Raw genomic sequence first — 18,181 nt, forward strand, 5'->3', positions numbered from 1 at the left:
TTGCAATGCGGTCATACCATCCACTCTCCCAATTAGACACTCAGACTGTTGTGTGTGCTTGTTATGACATTGTGTGAAATGTGATGCGTCAGCTGACTTGTTACAACAGTATTATGTAAATATGGGATTTCCTTGCTGTTATCTATAGTGAAAACCTCAATAAAAAAATTTCCAACGTATACATCTTGTGTTTCTTGGGGCAGTTTCGGGAAACTAGTGGTCATTTGTTCATATTATACATACGACGAGCAAGCCAGTTTCTGTAAAATTAATGCGCGCATTAATTCATTTGATTAGAGCAATAATTGAGTTGATGCGCGCATTAATTCAATTATTGCTCTCTTCAATTGAATTGATGATATCTTCAACTGAATTAAAGAGATCATCAAATTATTTATACCGAGCTCTAAATTAATTATTGCGAGAAATATTTTTACGGAATTGATATTCTCATTAATTGAATTAAAGAGAGTATTAATTGAATTAGTGCGCGCATCAAATCTATTATTGCTCTCATTAATTCAATTGATGCACAAATCAATTGAATTGAAGAGAGCAAGAATTGAATTGATGCGCGCATTAAATCAATTATTACTCTCATTTATTCAATTGATAATTGATGCGCGCATTAATTCAATTGATGAGAGCAATAATTGATTTAATGCGCGCATTAATTCATTTAAAGACAGCAATAATTGAATTGATGATATCTTCAAATAATTGAGTTTATGTTAATTTGGTGCTCCATATCTATAATATATATGATATAGCCTTCAAATTTCTACCGTATTGTCAGTCTCCTTTCTACTACATTAAGAACAATCTATAACACATAGCATATAGCGTTCAAATCTCTACTGTATCGTCAATCTTCTTTCTACTACACTAAGAACAGTCTATAACATGTAACCTTTAAAACTCTACTGTATCGTCAGTCTCCTTTCTACTACATTAAAAACAGTCTATAATATGTAATCTTTAAATCTCTACTGTATCGTCAATTCCCTTTCTATTACATTAAGAACGGTCTATCATATGTAATCTTTAAATCTCTACTGTATCGTCAATTCCCTTTCTACTACATTAAAAACAGTCTATAATATGTAATCTTTAAATCTCTACTGTATCGTCAATTCCCTTTCTACTATCATATACCATCGTATTTACATTTGTTATATACCTTTGTAAGAATCGGTCGTTTATTTCCAGCTTTGTTGTAATTATTATCCATGCTCAATTTGTTATAATGCTATATATAAAATGTATGTCTTTCGCAATAGAAAGAGTTGATATATATCTCTGGAACCAACCATGCACATTGATTACAGGAATTGGTTAAACGTAAAGTAACGACCATGGTCTCCGTGGCTAGTACTTGGGTATTTTTAGTGAGCTTTTTATCTATCATAAGTAAGTATATTTACCTAATTTCATCAATTTAAGGTCTCTTTGACCCCTAATATGTATATTGGACTCTGATAAAAGCCTTTTGAGTTCGGTTAATTTTATCTGATTTTACCATTAACACAAATTGTACATATTGTACTTTTAAACAATTAATCATTTAAAACATTATTAGCGGTCATTTTGGTGTCGGAAATCTTGTTGTAAAATTGTGATTTACTATTTCAAAGACAGACAACTTCAGGTTTATTAACTTTTGCAATCAATATTTGTGTTAAAAAGAATAATCCATAGGTTCTGAATGAAGTAAAATTACACACACACACACACACACACACACATATATATATATATATATATATATATATATATATATATATATATATATATATATATTTAAGCAATTGTGAGCATTTTGTAAATAACATTATAATTCCATCGTAAAAATGCATAATCATGTTATGTCTTGCTTGTAACACATTTTCATGTATTCGGATTTTCGTAATAAAATTTTAGAATTCTAAAATGAATAAAATCAAAGGAAATGTGAATGATAGTAAAGGAAGTACATATGCTCTTGCAAACCAAATGTTGTTAAGATAAACATACACAGGGTATGAATTTCTAAATACAAAACGTGTGACACCCTCCGACTGAAATCGTTCAGATCACGTCCTTTCAAAGGCATTTAAAATCCGCTAGTCAAAATCAATGAACTGTGGTCTAGCAGCATATTGATTTACACGAAAATCATTATATATGTACTAAGAATATATCCAGCTGATTAAGTCTTGTGCGGTTGACATTTCTTTGGGGGAATATATATATATATTACCATTAACACAAATTGTACATCTTGCACTTTAAAAAAATTAATCGTTTAAAGCATTATTAGCTGTCTTTTGATGTCGGAAATTTTGTTGTAAAATTGTGATTTACTATTTCAATGACAGACAACTTAAGGTTTATTAACTTTTGCAATTAATATTCGTCTTAAAAAAAACAATCCATAGGCTCTGAATGAAGTAAAATTATATATATATATATATATATATATATATATATATATATATATATACAATCATAAAACGATTGTGAAGAATTTTGTTAACTACGTTATAATTCCATCGTAGAAATACATTATAATTCTTGTCTTTCTTGTAGCGCATTTTCGTGTATTCGGATTTTTGTACTAAAATTTTAGAATTCTAAAATGAATAAAATTAATGGAAATGTGAATGATAGCAAAGGAAGTACATATAGTCTTGCAAACCAGACGTTGTTACGATAAACATACACAGGGTATGGATTTCTAAATACAAAACGGGTGACCCCTCCGACTGAAATCGTTCAGGTCACATCCTTTCAAAGGCATTTAAAATCAGCCATTAAAATCAATGAACTGTGGTCCAGCAGCATATTGACTTACACGAAAATCAATATATACGTACTAAGAATATATCCAGCTAATTAAGTCTTGTGGGGTTAACTTTTCTTCGGGGGAATATATATATATATATATATATATATATATATATATATATATATATTATTGGTGGGTGGGTGGGCGTGTAACACGGTCAAAATATTTCAAGAAAGTGTTGCAGCTATATTTTGAAACGTATCTTAGCCAACTATACTCGATGATTGGTTATATAGATTCTTGGCTTTCATCCCTTACTTATCAATGTCTGATGTGATTTAGAAAAGGAAAATTGCGAGAAGAGCGATATTCTAACTATTCCTTTAATGTTCAATATTCATGTCTGATGAGATAGAATATACCAGAGGAAGGTGTTATTGTTAGGATCTGTCAATCCCGTCTGTTTTAAATCTTTGTATATCTGTGAGTTTAACTTTGGTGGTGTTGTTTTTTTTTTTAAATTAATGTCAGTTAGCTTGGCGATGCTCATTTGTATAGCGTTTTACAAACACTATAGGACTTTAAACAATGTTTGATTATTCTTTGATAAAAACTTAGTTTTTTATGCCATGTTAATTTTAGGAGAACGCAACATCAATGTCTCCTTTCCGGGATACATATTTATATCCAGTATGAAAACCGTGTCCATGTGTAGATAACCTCTACCCCACTTTCACAATTTAAGCGTTGGGGTTTGAAATCTCCCCGTCCGTCGGTCAGAAACAGTAGGCGAACCCGTACCTACATCAACAGATTTTTATGCTTTACCATAACACAACGTTGATTTTCATCACAAAAGGAATAACCGTACCAAGGAACTATATTTCTTCGATTTTGCTGCTCAAGTGTAACTTTCTATGCGAATTCCTGTTTCTGTTTCAGGAGATCACGTGGTATCGGCCTCATACTGCTACTACAGTTACTACTACAGTTACTACTATTGTTACTACTACTACGACACTGACAGTGGGTCAATCGTTGGAGGTGTGGTTGGATCCATTGTAGTGGTCATTATCATCGTAGTAGTCGTCGTGATCATCTGCTGCAAGAAGCACAGACAACCCGGAGTGATCGTTCAACCTGCATCGACAAATGTGACCACTGTCCATCACACGAACACGACAGGTAATGACTTCAAAAATCATCGTGACAAACTCAAGTAGTACAACAGTTCACAGTACCATATAACATGGAAGTACATGTACAACAAACTCGATAATATTACACAGGTATTTTCTAGATTTAAAGGGCTAAGTGATTTAAAGAAAAGATACGGGGATAAGATATTGAATTGTTATTGATTTTAATCTCTCTCTCTCTCTCTCTCTCTCTCTCTCTCTCTCTCTCTCTCTCTCGTATTAGAGCTCATATCAGATAATGATTTACGGTCCAATCAAATTGTTCCTGTCTTGAATTGAAAGTTCCGCTCGTTATTTGAATATGCGAAAGAATTACTTTATCTATCTCTCAAAGCCTGTAAAGGACATTATTTAAATAATTATACCTACATGTAAAGATATCAAACACTAATCTACTATAAGAAATATATATCTATAAGTAAAGATATCACACACCAATCTACTATAAGAACTATATACCTACATGTAAAGATACCAAACACCAATCTACTATAAGAACTATATACCGACATGTAAAGATATCAAATACAAATCTACTATAAGAACTATACCACAATGTAAAGATATCACACACCAATCTACTATAAGAACTATATACCTACAATTAGAGACATCACAAACCAATATACTATAAAAACTATACCTACATGTAAAGATACCAAACACCAATCAACCAAGAGAACTATATACCTACATGTAAAGATATCGCTCACCAATCTACTATAAGAACTATATCCTTACATGTAAAGATATCAAACACCAATCTACTATAAGAACTATATACCTACAATTAAAGACATCACAAACCAATATACTATAAAAACTATACGTACATGTAAAGATACCAAATAGCAATCTACTATAAGAACTATATACCTACATGTAAAGATATCACACACCAATCTACTATAAGAACTATATACCTACATGGAAAGATATCACACACCAATCTACTATAAGAACTATATACCTACAATTAAAGACATCACAAACCAATATACTATAAAAACTATACCTACATGTAAAGATACCAAACACCAATCAACCATGAGAACTATATACCTACATGTAAAGATATCGCTCACTAATCTACTATAAGAACTATATCCTTACATGTGAAGATATCAAACACCAATCTACTATAAGAACTATATACCTACAATTAAAGACATCACAAACCAATATACTATAAAAACTATACGTACATGTAAAGATACCAAATAGCAATCTACAATAAGAACTATATACCTACATGTAAAGATATCACACACCAATCTACTATAAGAACTATATATCTACATGTAAAGATACCAAACACCAATCTACTATAAGAACTATATACCTACATGGAAAGATATCAAACACGAATATACCATAAGAATTATACCAACATGTAAAGTTATTAAATACCATTATACTATAAGAACTATATACCTACAATTAGAGACATCACAAACCAATATACTATAAAAACTATACCTACATGTAAAGATACCAAACACCAATCAACCAAGAGAACTATATACCTACATGTAAAGATATCGCTCACCAATCTACTATAAGAACTATATCCTTACATGTAAAGATATCAAACACCAATCTACTATAAGAACTATATACCTACAATTAAAGACATCACAAACCAATATACTATAAAAACTATACGTACATGTAAAGATACCAAATAGCAATCTACTATAAGAACTATATACCTACATGTAAAGATATCACACACCAATCTACTATAAGAACTATATACCTACATGGAAAGATATCACACACCAATCTACTATAAGAACTATATACCTACAATTAAAGACATCACAAACCAATATACTATAAAAACTATACCTACATGTAAAGATACCAAACACCAATCAACCATGAGAACTATATACCTACATGTAAAGATATCGCTCACTAATCTACTATAAGAACTATATCCTTACATGTGAAGATATCAAACACCAATCTACTATAAGAACTATATACCTACATGTAAAGATATCACACACCAATCTACTATAAGAACTATATACCTACATGGAAAGATATCACACACCAATCTACTATAAGAACTATATACCTACAATTAAAGACATCACAAACCAATATACTATAAAAACTATACCTACATGTAAAGATACCAAACACCAATCAACCATGAGAACTATATACCTACATGTAAAGATATCGCTCACTAATCTACTATAAGAACTATATCCTTACATGTGAAGATATCAAACACCAATCTACAATAAGAACTATATACCTACATGTAAAGATATCACACACCAATCTACTATAAGAACTATATATCTACATGTAAAGATACCAAACACCAATCTACTATAAGAACTATATACCTACATGGAAAGATATCAAACACGAATATACCATAAGAATTATACCAACATGTAAAGTTATTAAATACCATTATACTATAAGAACTATATACCTACATGTAAAGATATGACACACCAATCTACTGTAAGAAATATACCTACATGTAAAGATATCACACACCAATCTACTATAAGAACTATACCTACTTGTAAAGATATGACACACCAATCTACTATAAGAACTATATACCTACATGTAAAGATATCACACAGCAATCTAATATAAGAACTATATACTTACATGTAAAGATATCACACACCAATCTACTATAAGAACTATATACCTACATGGAAAGATATCAAATACCAATCTACTATAAGAACTATACCTACATGTAAAGATATCAACACCAATGTACTATAAGAACTATACCTACATGTAAAGATATCAACACCAATTTACTATAAGAACTCTACCTACATGTAAAGATATCACACACCAATCTACTATAAGAACTATATACCTAAATGTAAAGATATCACACACCAATCTACTATAAGAACTATACCTACATGTAAAGATATCAACACCAATGTACTATAAGAACTATACCTACATATAAAGATGTCAACACCAATCTACTATAAGAACTCTACCTACATGTAAAGATATCACACACCAATCTACTATAAGAACTATACCTACATGTAAAGATATCACACACCAATCTACTATAAGAACCTCCTATCTTTACTTACCATTTTGTCATCTAATCATTTAGAATGGTTTCGTGAACTATTAATTGTGCCAGATATCATGCAATTACCGAGCTAAAAGGAATTTAAAAGGCAGCTCAATTTCCAGTTACAAGGAAAAAATTCTTTTTAAAGCAATACAAGCCGTAACTGACGGCAAATAAATTGAAAAATAAAAGACCAAATATTTAACATATTTCTGATTGAATAAGAATATTCATAAATCAATAGAAGGAGAGTAAACCCGTCAAATCAGCAGAAAATGTCGATCCATGAATCATTGTCATTCTCTTAGGAATTTCTGCTCGTAATCTCCGATGTGCAATGACCTCGGAGGTCACCTGTTCGGAAAAAGCGAAAGAGAGGCACAGAGCATGTGTCAGATTAGTAAACAATTCAACATGTATGCCAATTCTATAGAAAATTTCATTTGAGTGGCACATTTACGTAAATATTACTTTCTTACACTTATAGTACTTCTTTTCATTCATGAAACAATGTAATATTTTAAAACAAACGAAACGTGTAGTTACTCACGTCAGTTTTCATCTTTGAATATGACCTTCGTATCAGAAACCCGATTATGTTCGGCAATCATCGTTCCCATGTCTGTGTATACGACGCAATGGCGGTTTATACGAAACGCTCCTTATAGGTATGCTCTAAAAAAAACACCCCCTTGTAAATTTTGCTGAATTTTTCTTCAGATCTTGGGGATTATATTATACATACCAATAGGTGTTATTTGGTACATATTTGGATAGTTGAAAAATTATTACCGTCAGTTACAGCTTGTATTGCTTTAAACTGCATGTTCAAGTGGAACATACTTCTGGAAATCACTAGAAAATAGTAATTAAAAATATGATATTACTGTTATGACTCATGATTAATGATACACCAATTGATTGTTGCTGTATAACAGTTCCTCCAATGCAACCCGGATATGGACAACCAATGGGATACGGACAACCCGGATACGGACAACCGATGGGGTACGGACAACCAGGGTACGGACAACCGATGTCATACGGAGGACAACCCACATTTGGAGGACAACCGCAGTCAGGCTACAGTCAACCTCCGGGCGGCGATCCCGCTTACCCGCCTCCGCCACCGGCTAAGTATTGACGAATGGAAACATTTCTGTCTTACCAGACGGAAAAATACTACCGCACATCATGCGGTACTGTGTAATATTAAGTATCTTTACTAATATCTTTTTAATTCAATATTTCATATTGTAGGAGCATTAATTTTATTCCAGAATGATAAACTTTTTGCATGCTGTGTATTTTGATATTTATTTTGCTCACATAGATAGTCAGAGAAAGAGATTGTTTTCTAAGGAGGTACTCTACATCGTCATAATGGCTGATTTTCTTTTAAAACATGGATGAAAATATAAATATCAGCAAAATTTGTCAATTCATTTAAAAAAAATATCGCCCACCTGAGTGGCTCAGTAGGTTAGCACGTCGACTGCTGAACTGTAGATCGTGTGTTCGAGACCAGTACGGGTTTTGTTTCTCAGATTGTTTTCTACTAAAACTGCATTTTTTGTTTTACGAAATAAAGTAGATTTGAAAGTTTCAAAATATTAATATTGATATCCTCCACTTTTCGTCCATATCAAATTTGTCTGGTGTAGCGTACCTCTTTAAAACCTAATGTGCGTTTGTTTTATCATATAGAAATATGCCTTACTGGTAGATTTCGAGTTATCTTCTGCTTGACAATCAATAGACAAATAAAACGGTGTGTTTTACGAGTATTGTAAAATGGTATCCTGTGATCTGTCAGCGGCAGTCGATAGTGTGTGGCATTAAGGGCTATTTTTCAAATTAAAACTTATGGAGTATCTGGTCATCTTTTTGGTTTTTAAAAACGTTATCTTTCGAGCAGAAAGCAGACAGTTATATAGAATAAACAATTTATTTCCCATTAATACAGTTAATGCTGGTGTTCCAGAGGGGTCTCTACTTGTGCCTTTACTTTCTTTTAATCTATTTGAATGATGTTTGGGAGAAAACTTTAGCAATGTTTAGACTTTTTTGCAGATGATAATTCTATTCAATATCTAACAGATAATGTTGTTGAAATTCAGCGTATTTATTTTTCCCCTCTGTACAAAAGTACATTAGATATTTTTTTAAGATTTGAATTAGTATTGTATATAATTTTCCAAAATATAGTTGAATTTTGAAAAGGTTGTATGACAGTCTTCTTTATAAATGTATTGAATATAAGTATATCGGAGATTATTGTTAAGTTGTATGTACTTGTATTATATAATGAAATTTGTTCAAAACAAATGTTTATATCTTTTCTTCAATTGTTCAATATAAATATATTGGAGAGTATCGTTAAGTTGCAAGAACTTGTATCCAATCCGTTTGTATGTACTTGTACTATACAATGTAAAACTTATACGATACCAATTTTGATGCACCAAATGCGCATTTCGACAAATAATGTCTCTTCAGTGATGCTCAACCGAAATGTTTGAAATCCGAAGTAACAATGAAATTTTAGAGCTATTATAGCCAAAAACAGCGTGCCAAAAAAGTGCAGTCAAATTCGTCTAAGGATAAGAGCTATGCATGAGGGAGATAATCCTTAATTTTGAAATGAATTTCTAAATTTTATAACAGCAATTAAATATACATCTGTATTTTCAAGCTAGTAACGAAGTACTTAGCTACTGGGCTGTAGAGACCCTCGGGGACTAGCAGTCCACCAGCAGAGGCCTCGACCCAGGGGTCATAATGTAAAACTTATACAGTAACAATTTTGATGCACCAGATGCGCATTTCAACAAATAATGTCTCTTCAGTGATGAAATATGTTCAAAGCAAATGTTTATATATTTTTCAATCAATGGTCTGAATTTCCTATGACTTTTCAACACTATACACGACCATTCCTCACGATAAATTAAAGACTAGACTTTTTGACATCATAGACAGTTGCTTCTTCAACAAAAACGGAAAACGGAAATATTCATATCTAGTGATCAGTCATTCAAGAACTTACTTTGTTAAACACCACTCCGATTCCACGCACAAGTACTCTGAAGTTGAAATAGAAAATATGCTGGAGTTCCTCATTGACAATATCTTTGTGGTCTTTGGTGATCAGGTCTTCCAACAGTCTGTTGGAATTCCCATGGGCACGAATTGTGTTCCTTTGTTAGCTAACCTGTTTTTATATTCATATGAAGCAGAATTTATTCAAAAACTTCTACGTGAGAAGAAAAAATCTCTCGCTGTGACCTTCAATTCGACTTTTAGATATATCGATGACGTTTTGTCTATTAACAATGATAGCTTTCATTCATATGTCGATTTGATATATCCCTGTGAGCTCGAAATAAAAGACACCACAGAGTCGTCCACTTCTGCTTCATACTTAGATATTTTATTGAAAGTAGACATGAACGGCAAACTGACAACTCAACTGTATGACAAACGGGATGATTTCAGCTTCTCCATCGTCAACTTCCCATATTTGTGTAGCAATATTCCATTATCACCTGCATATGGTGTTTATATATCTCAACTGATTCGATATGCAAGAGCTTGTTCTTGGTATAGTCAGTTTTTAAATCGAGGTAAGGTACTGACAAACAAGTTGATGGTACAGGGATTTCAACAGTCTCGATTGAAGTCAGCATTTCGCAAATTCTATGGTCGTTATAACGATCTAGTTCGTCAATACAACCTCGCATTGGGTCAAATGCTGTCTGACGTGTTTCATACTGATTGTTAAGCCGTTCTTGGCACACTGATTTTGACTGCGGATAACTCCGTTTACCTGATCAGGATATAGGGCTCACGGCGGGTGTGACCGGTCAACAGGGGATGTTTACTCCTCCTAGGCACATGATCCCACCTCTGGTGTGTCCAGGGGTCCGTGTTTGCCCAACTCTCTATTTTGTATTGCTTGTAGGAGTGTATGAGATTGATCACTGTTCGTTATCTTCACCTTACATTTGTATATCTACGATACATATTATTTAATTTGATTTATTGATTAGATTTTCTGTGTTTTTTAAAAATAATCCGTAAATAAAAAGAGGTAGTTCTAAAGGGTACCTGTGGAAAACGAAATCTACCTAAACAAAATGAAATCTACCGAAACGAAACGAAACAGATTGTATAACTGAACTCTTTTAATTATAATAATTAAAAATGGTATGTTAGGCCCCTGTGAAAGTTACCACACATGAATAAAATTCGCCTCCTCTTTTATGTAGGCTTTCGGCTTGACTGATACAAAGTTTTAAAAGTTGGAACAAGCTACAAGAAAAAGGACACAAATGCACAACATGTAATAAGTAAAAATAGGCCAAGGGAGGAAAAGAACTGTTATACAGTTTGACTTCTCCAAAAAAATATAAAAACTCATGTAGCAACTGGCATATGATATTTAGGCAAAGATAAACACTCGAATCATCAACCAAAGGCAAATGAACTGATGACGTATATCAAAGGCGCTGCAGTCATGTCAGAACAGTGAGTTAAGTAATGCCATATGTAAAAGGGTTGTTGTGTAATATGAATGCACAGATCTATGAAAATATTGTACTGTTCATCATTCCAAATAGGGAAATGGTTCATTAAGTAAAGAACGACTCATATAAATGTCAGTAATGCTAAACTGCGGCAGTTATTTATCTTGGTTAACGAAACATCAAAAACGTTGGCCTTATATTTAAATATAACAGTCTATTATTGGAAACCGGTGTTTTCCATTTAGATTTCTAAGTCGGTCTTATTGTCAGCAAATGCACTATACCTCTTTATACAATTATTGCATGAGAACAATGTAAAACAAAAAACTCGATATTATAGAAAACGTTATCGGTAAAGCTTTTGAACTAAGAACAGTCTATACTATATATGATATAGCCTTCAAATCTCTTCAAATCTCTACCGTATTCTCAGTCTCCTTTCTACTACATGAAGAACAGTCTATAATATGTAACCTTTAAATCTCTACTGTGTCGTCAGTCTAATTTCTACTACATTAAGAACAGTCTATAACATGTAACCTTCAAATCTCTACTGTATCGTTAATCGCCTTTCGATTACATTAAGAACAGTCTATAACATGTAACCTTTAAAACTCTACTGTATCGTCAATCTCCTTTCTACTATCATATACCATCGTATTTATATCTGCTTTATACCTTTGTAAGAATCGGTCGTTTATTTCCAGCTTTGTTGTAATTATTATCCATGTTCAATTTGCTATAATGCTATATATAAAATGTATGTCTTTCGCAATAGAAACAGTTGATATATATCTCTGGAACCAACCATGCACATTGATTACAGGAATTGATTAAACGTAAAGTAACGACCATGGTCTCCGCGACTAGTACTTGGGTATTTTTAGTGAGCTTTTTATCTATCATAAGTAAGTATATTTACCTAATTTCATCAATTTAAGGTCTCTTTGACCCCTAATATGTATATTGGACTCTAATGAAAGCCTTTTGAGTTCGGTTAATTTTATCTGATTTTACCATTAACACAAATTGTACATATTATACTTTTAAACAATTAATCATTTAAAACATTATTAGCGGTCATTTTGGTGTCGGAAATCTTGTTGTAAAATTTTGATTTACTATATCAATGACAGACAACTTCAGGTTTATTAACTTTTGCAATTAATATTTGTGTTAAAAAGAACAATCCATAGGCTCTGAATGAAGTAAAATTACACACACACACACACACACACACACACACACACACACACACACACACATACATACATACATACATATATATATTTAAGCAATTGTGAGCATTTTGTAAATAACGTTATAATTCCATCGTAGAAATGCATGATCATGTTATGTCTTGCTTGTAACACATTTTCATGTAATAAAATTTTAGAATTCTAAAATGAATAAAATCAAAGCAAATGTGAATGATAGTAAAGGAAGTACATATGCTCTTGCAAACCAGACGTTGTTAAGATAAACATACACAGGGTATGAATTTCTAAATACAAAACGTGTGACGCCCTCGGACTGAAATCGTTCAGATCACGTCCTTTCAAAGGCATTTAAAATCCGCTATTCAAAATCAATGAACTGTGGTCTAGCAGCATATTAATTTACACGAAAATCATTATACATGTACTAAGAATATATCCAGCTGATTAGGTCTTGTGCGGTTGACATTTCTTTGGGGGAAAATATATATATATAATTGGAGTGTGGGTGGGCGTGTAACACGGTCGAAATATTTCAAGAAAGTGTTGCAGCTATATTTTGAAACGTATCTTAGCCAACTATACTCGATGATTGGTTATATAGATTCTTGGCTTTCATCCCTTACTTACCAATGTCTGATGTGATTTAGAAAAGGAAAATTGCGAGAAGAGCTATATTCTAACTATTCCTTTAATGTTCAATATTCATGTCTGATGCGATAGAATATACCAGAGGAAAGTGTTAATGCTAGGATCTGTCAATCCCGTCTAACTCTTTGTATATCTGTGAGTTTAACCTTGGTGGTGTTTTTTTTTTAATTAAGGTCAGTTAACTTGGCGATGCTCATTTGTATAGCGTTTTAGAAACACTATAGGACTTTAAACAATGTTTGATTATTCTTTGATAAAAACTTAGTTTTTTATGCCATGTTAATTTTAGGAGCACGCAACATCAATGTCTCCTTTCCGGGATACATATTTATATCCAGTATGAAAACCGTGTCCATGTGTAGATAACCTCTACCCCACTTTCACAATTTAAGCGCTGGGGTTTGAAATCTCCCCCGTCCGTCGGTCAGAAACAGTAGGCTAACCCGTACCCACATCAACAGATTTTTATGCTTTACCATAACACAACGTTGATTTTCATCGCAAAAGGAATAACCGTACCAAGGAACTATATTTCTTCGATTTTGCTGCTTAAGTGTAACTTTCTATGCGAATTCCTGTTTCTGTTTCAATAGATCACGTGGTATCGGGCTCATACTGCTACTACAGTTACTACTACAGATACTACTATTGTTACTACTACTACGACACTTCCAGTGGGTCAATCATTGGAAGTGTGGTGGGATCCATTGTAGTGATCATTATCATCGTAGTAATCGGCGTGATCATCTTCTGCAAGAAGCACAGACAACCCGGGGCGATCGTTCAACCTGCATCGACAAATGTGACCACCGTCCATCACACGAACACGACAGGTAATGGCTTCAAAAATTATCGTGACAAACTCAAGTAGTACAACAGTTCACAGTACCATATAACATGGAAGCACATGTACAACAATATCGATAATATTACACAGGTATTTTCTAGATTTAAAGGGCTAAGTGATTTAAAGAAAAGATAGGGGGATAAGATATTGAATTGTTATTGATTTTAATCTCTCTCTCTCTCTCTCTCTCTCTCTCTCTCTCTCTCTCTCTCTCATTCGTATTAGAGCTCATATTAGATAATGATTTACGGTCCAATCGAATTGTTGTTGTCTTGAATTGAAAGTTCCGCTCGTTATTTGAATTTGCGAAAGAATTACTTTATCTCTCAAAGCCTGTAAAGGACATTATTTAAATAATTATACCTATATGTAAAGATATTACACACCAATCTACAATAAGAACTACATACCTACATGTAAAGATATCAAACACCAATCTATTATAAGAACTATACCTACATGTAGATTTACCAAACACCAATCTACTATAAGAACTATATATCTACATGTAAAGATATCACACACCAATCTACTATAAGAACTATATACCTACATGTAAAGATATCACACATCAATCTACTATAAGAACTATATACCTACAGTAAAGATATCAAATACCAATCTACTATAAGAACTATACCTACATGTAAAGATATCAAACATCAATCTACTATAAGAACTATATACCTACATGTAAAGATACCAAACACCAATCTACTATAAGAACTATATACCTACATGTAAAGATATCACACACCAATCTACCATAAGAACCTCCTGTGTTTACTTACATTTTTTTCATCCAATCACTCAGAAAGGTTTCGTGAACTATTAATTGTGCCAGATATCATGCAATTACCGAGCTAAAAGGAATTTAAAAGGCAGCTTAATTTCCAGTTACAAGGAGAAAAATTCTTTTTAAAGCAATACAAGCCGTAACTGACGGCAAATAAATTAAAAAAATTTAAAAAAAACAAACAAACATTTAACATATTTGTGATTGAATAAAAATATTCATAAATCAATAGAATGAGAGTGATACTGAAGCAATAAACCCGTCAAATCAGCAGAAAATGTCGATCCATGAATCATTGTCATTCTCTTAGGAATTCCTTCTCGTAATCTCTGATGTGCAATGACCTCGGAGGTCACCAGTTCGGAAAAAAGCGAAAGAGGGGCACTGAGCATGTGTCAGATTAGTAAACAATTCAACATGTATGCCAATTCTATAGAAAATTTCATTTGAGTGGCACATTTACGTAATTATTACTTTCTTACACTTATAGTACTTCTTTTCATTCATGAAACAATGTAATATTTTAAAACAAACGAAACGTGTAGTTACTCACGTCAGTTTTCGTCTTTGAATATTACCTTCGTATCAGAAACCCGATTATGTTCGGCAATCATCGTTCCCATGTCTGTGTATACGACGCAATGGCGGTTTATACGAAACGCTCCTTATAGGTATGTTCTAAAAAAAAATAACCCCTAGTAAATTTTGCTGAATTTTTCTTCAGATCTTGGGGATTATATTATACATACCAATAGGTGTTATTTGGTACATATTTGGATAGTTGAAAAATTATTACCGTCAGTTACAGCTAATATTGCTTTAAACTGCATGTTCAAGTGGAACATATTTCTGGAAATCACTAGAAAATAGTAATTAAAAATATAATAGTACTGTTATGACTCATGATTAATGATACACCAATTGATTGTTGCTGTATAACAGTTCCTCCAATGCAACCCGGATATGGACAACCAATGGGATACGGACAACCCGGACACGGACAACCGATGGGGTACGGACAACCAGGGTACGGACAACCGATGTCATACGGAGGACAACCCACATTTGGAGCACAACCGCAGTCAGGCTACAGTCAACTTCCGGGCAGCAATCCCGCTTACCCGCCTCCGCCACCGGCTAAGTATTGACGAATGGAAACATTTCTGTCTTACCAGACGGAAAAATACTACCGCACATCATGCGGTACTGTGTAATATTAAGTATCTTTACTAATATCTTTTTAATTCAATATTTCATATTGTAGGAGCATTAATTTTATTCCAGAATGATTAGCGTTTTGCATGTTGTGTATTTTGATATTTATTTTGCTCAGACAGATAGTCAGACGGGAAAATGTGATTTCTTTCGTTTGAGGAACGAATTAGACAGAAATCAATTTCTACTTGGTAATTATAATGAATGGATTATTCCGGATATTTCAAGTTTTCAATTCGAATACCTGTATAGGTATGTTCAGTAATGCGGTTCAATGGAACCAGTTTTAATCGAGTAACGATGTAAAATCAGTTTAGGACGACACGTAGAGCAGACAACACGTTTACATTTCATACTAAAACTAATTTGTATTTACATTTATGTAATTATAGTACGTTGTATTGTTACAACATTAAAAGCTGCTGCGTGTTGTTGCTAGTCCATTTAGTGTGTTATGTTGTTTTTATTACTGATCTTATATCAGAAATGAATGGGTTTTAAAGGAGAATACTACCGCAGATTATGCGGTATTATGTGATAAACTGTTGCAGCATTAAGTATCTTTACTAATATCTTTTTAATTCAACATTTCATTTCGTAGGAGCATTAATTTTATTCCAGAATGATTAGCGTTTTGCATGTTGTGTATTTTGATATTTCTTTTGCTCAGACAGACAGTCAGAGAAAGAGATGGTCATAATGGCTGACTTCCTTTTAAAACATGGATGAAAATAAAAATATCAGCAATATTAATTTTGTCTATTCATTTAAAAACTTCTCGCCAAGCTGAGTAACTCAGTAGGTTAGCACGTCGACTGCTGAACTGTAGATCGCGTGTTCGAGTCAACCAGGTGTTTTAAATTTTTCTCAGATTGTTTTCTACTGAAATTGCAATTTTTCTTTTACTAAATAAGGTAAATTTGAAAGTTTCAAAATATTATTGTTCATATCCTCCACTTTTCATTCATATCAACTTTCTCTGGTGTAGCAAACCTCCTTAAGAACCTAATGTGCGCTTGTTTTATCAAATAGAATTGTACCTTATTAGTAGATTTCGAGTTATCTTCTACTTGACAATGAATAGACAAATAAAACGGTTTGTTTTACGAGTATTGTCAAATGGTATCCTATGATTTGTCAGCGGCAGTCGATAGTGTGTGGCATTAAGGGTTATTTTTCAAATTAAAACTTATGGAGTATCTGGTCATCTTTTTGGTTTTTAAAAACGTTATCTTTGAAGTGTAAGGCAGAAAGCAGAAAGTTATATACAAAAACAATTTATTTCCCATTAATACTGTTTATGCTGGTGTTCCACAGGGGTCTCTACTTGGACCCCTACTTTCTTTTAATCTATTTGAATGATGTTTGGGACAAAATGTTGTCAATGTGTAAACTTTTTGTAGATGATAATTCTGTTCAATACCCAACAGATAATGTTGAAATTTAGCGTATCATCAATCACGATTTATTTTCCCCTCTGTACAAAATGCATTATAGATTTTGTTAGGTTTTGAATTGGTATACATGTATATAATTTTCAAAACTATGGTTGAATTTTGAAAAGTTTGTATGACAGTCTTCTTTATAAATGTGTTAAATATAAGTATATTGGAGAGTATTGTTAAGTTTTATGTACTTGTATTATACAATGAAATATGTTCAAAACAAATCTTTATATCTTTTTTTCAATTAGAAGAGTTATTCTCCGTTCAACATTCTTTGTCGGAAATATAGCAAGTGTCTGGTAATGTCTCAATAGTTAGTTTGAATTATGAGACAAAATTTCATATGATATTGGCTTGTACACTAAAAAGGCACACTGGTTGGGGAAAACTGATTGCCGGGACTCGTGTAATGGACAGGAGGGGTATA

General features: G+C 32.8%; 1 protein-coding gene across 2 annotated transcripts; it reads left to right on the forward strand.

Annotated features, from left to right (window-relative positions):
• The first annotated feature begins 1,256 nt into the window (after window positions 1–1,256).
• LOC125654173 (protein shisa-5-like) lies at window positions 1,257–17,978 on the forward strand. 2 transcript variants are annotated; one of them, XM_048883979.2, is made up of 3 exons: window positions 1,257–1,410; window positions 14,045–14,284; window positions 16,037–17,978. In XM_048883979.2, the coding sequence occupies exons 1-3, from the start codon at window positions 1,356–1,358 to the stop codon at window positions 16,240–16,242; spliced, it is 501 nt and encodes a 166-aa protein (XP_048739936.2). In that variant the 5' UTR covers window positions 1,257–1,355; the 3' UTR covers window positions 16,243–17,978. The 2 variants fall into 2 exon arrangements, with proteins under 2 accessions (XP_048739936.2, XP_048739935.2); XM_048883978.2 differs by lacking the exon at window positions 1,257–1,410 and adding an exon at window positions 12,362–12,491.
• Window positions 17,979–18,181: the final 203 nt, after the last annotated feature.

This window comes from Ostrea edulis, chromosome 7, assembly GCF_947568905.1.
Source record: "Ostrea edulis chromosome 7, xbOstEdul1.1, whole genome shotgun sequence".
Classification (NCBI taxonomy): Eukaryota; Metazoa; Mollusca; class Bivalvia; order Ostreida; family Ostreidae; genus Ostrea; species Ostrea edulis.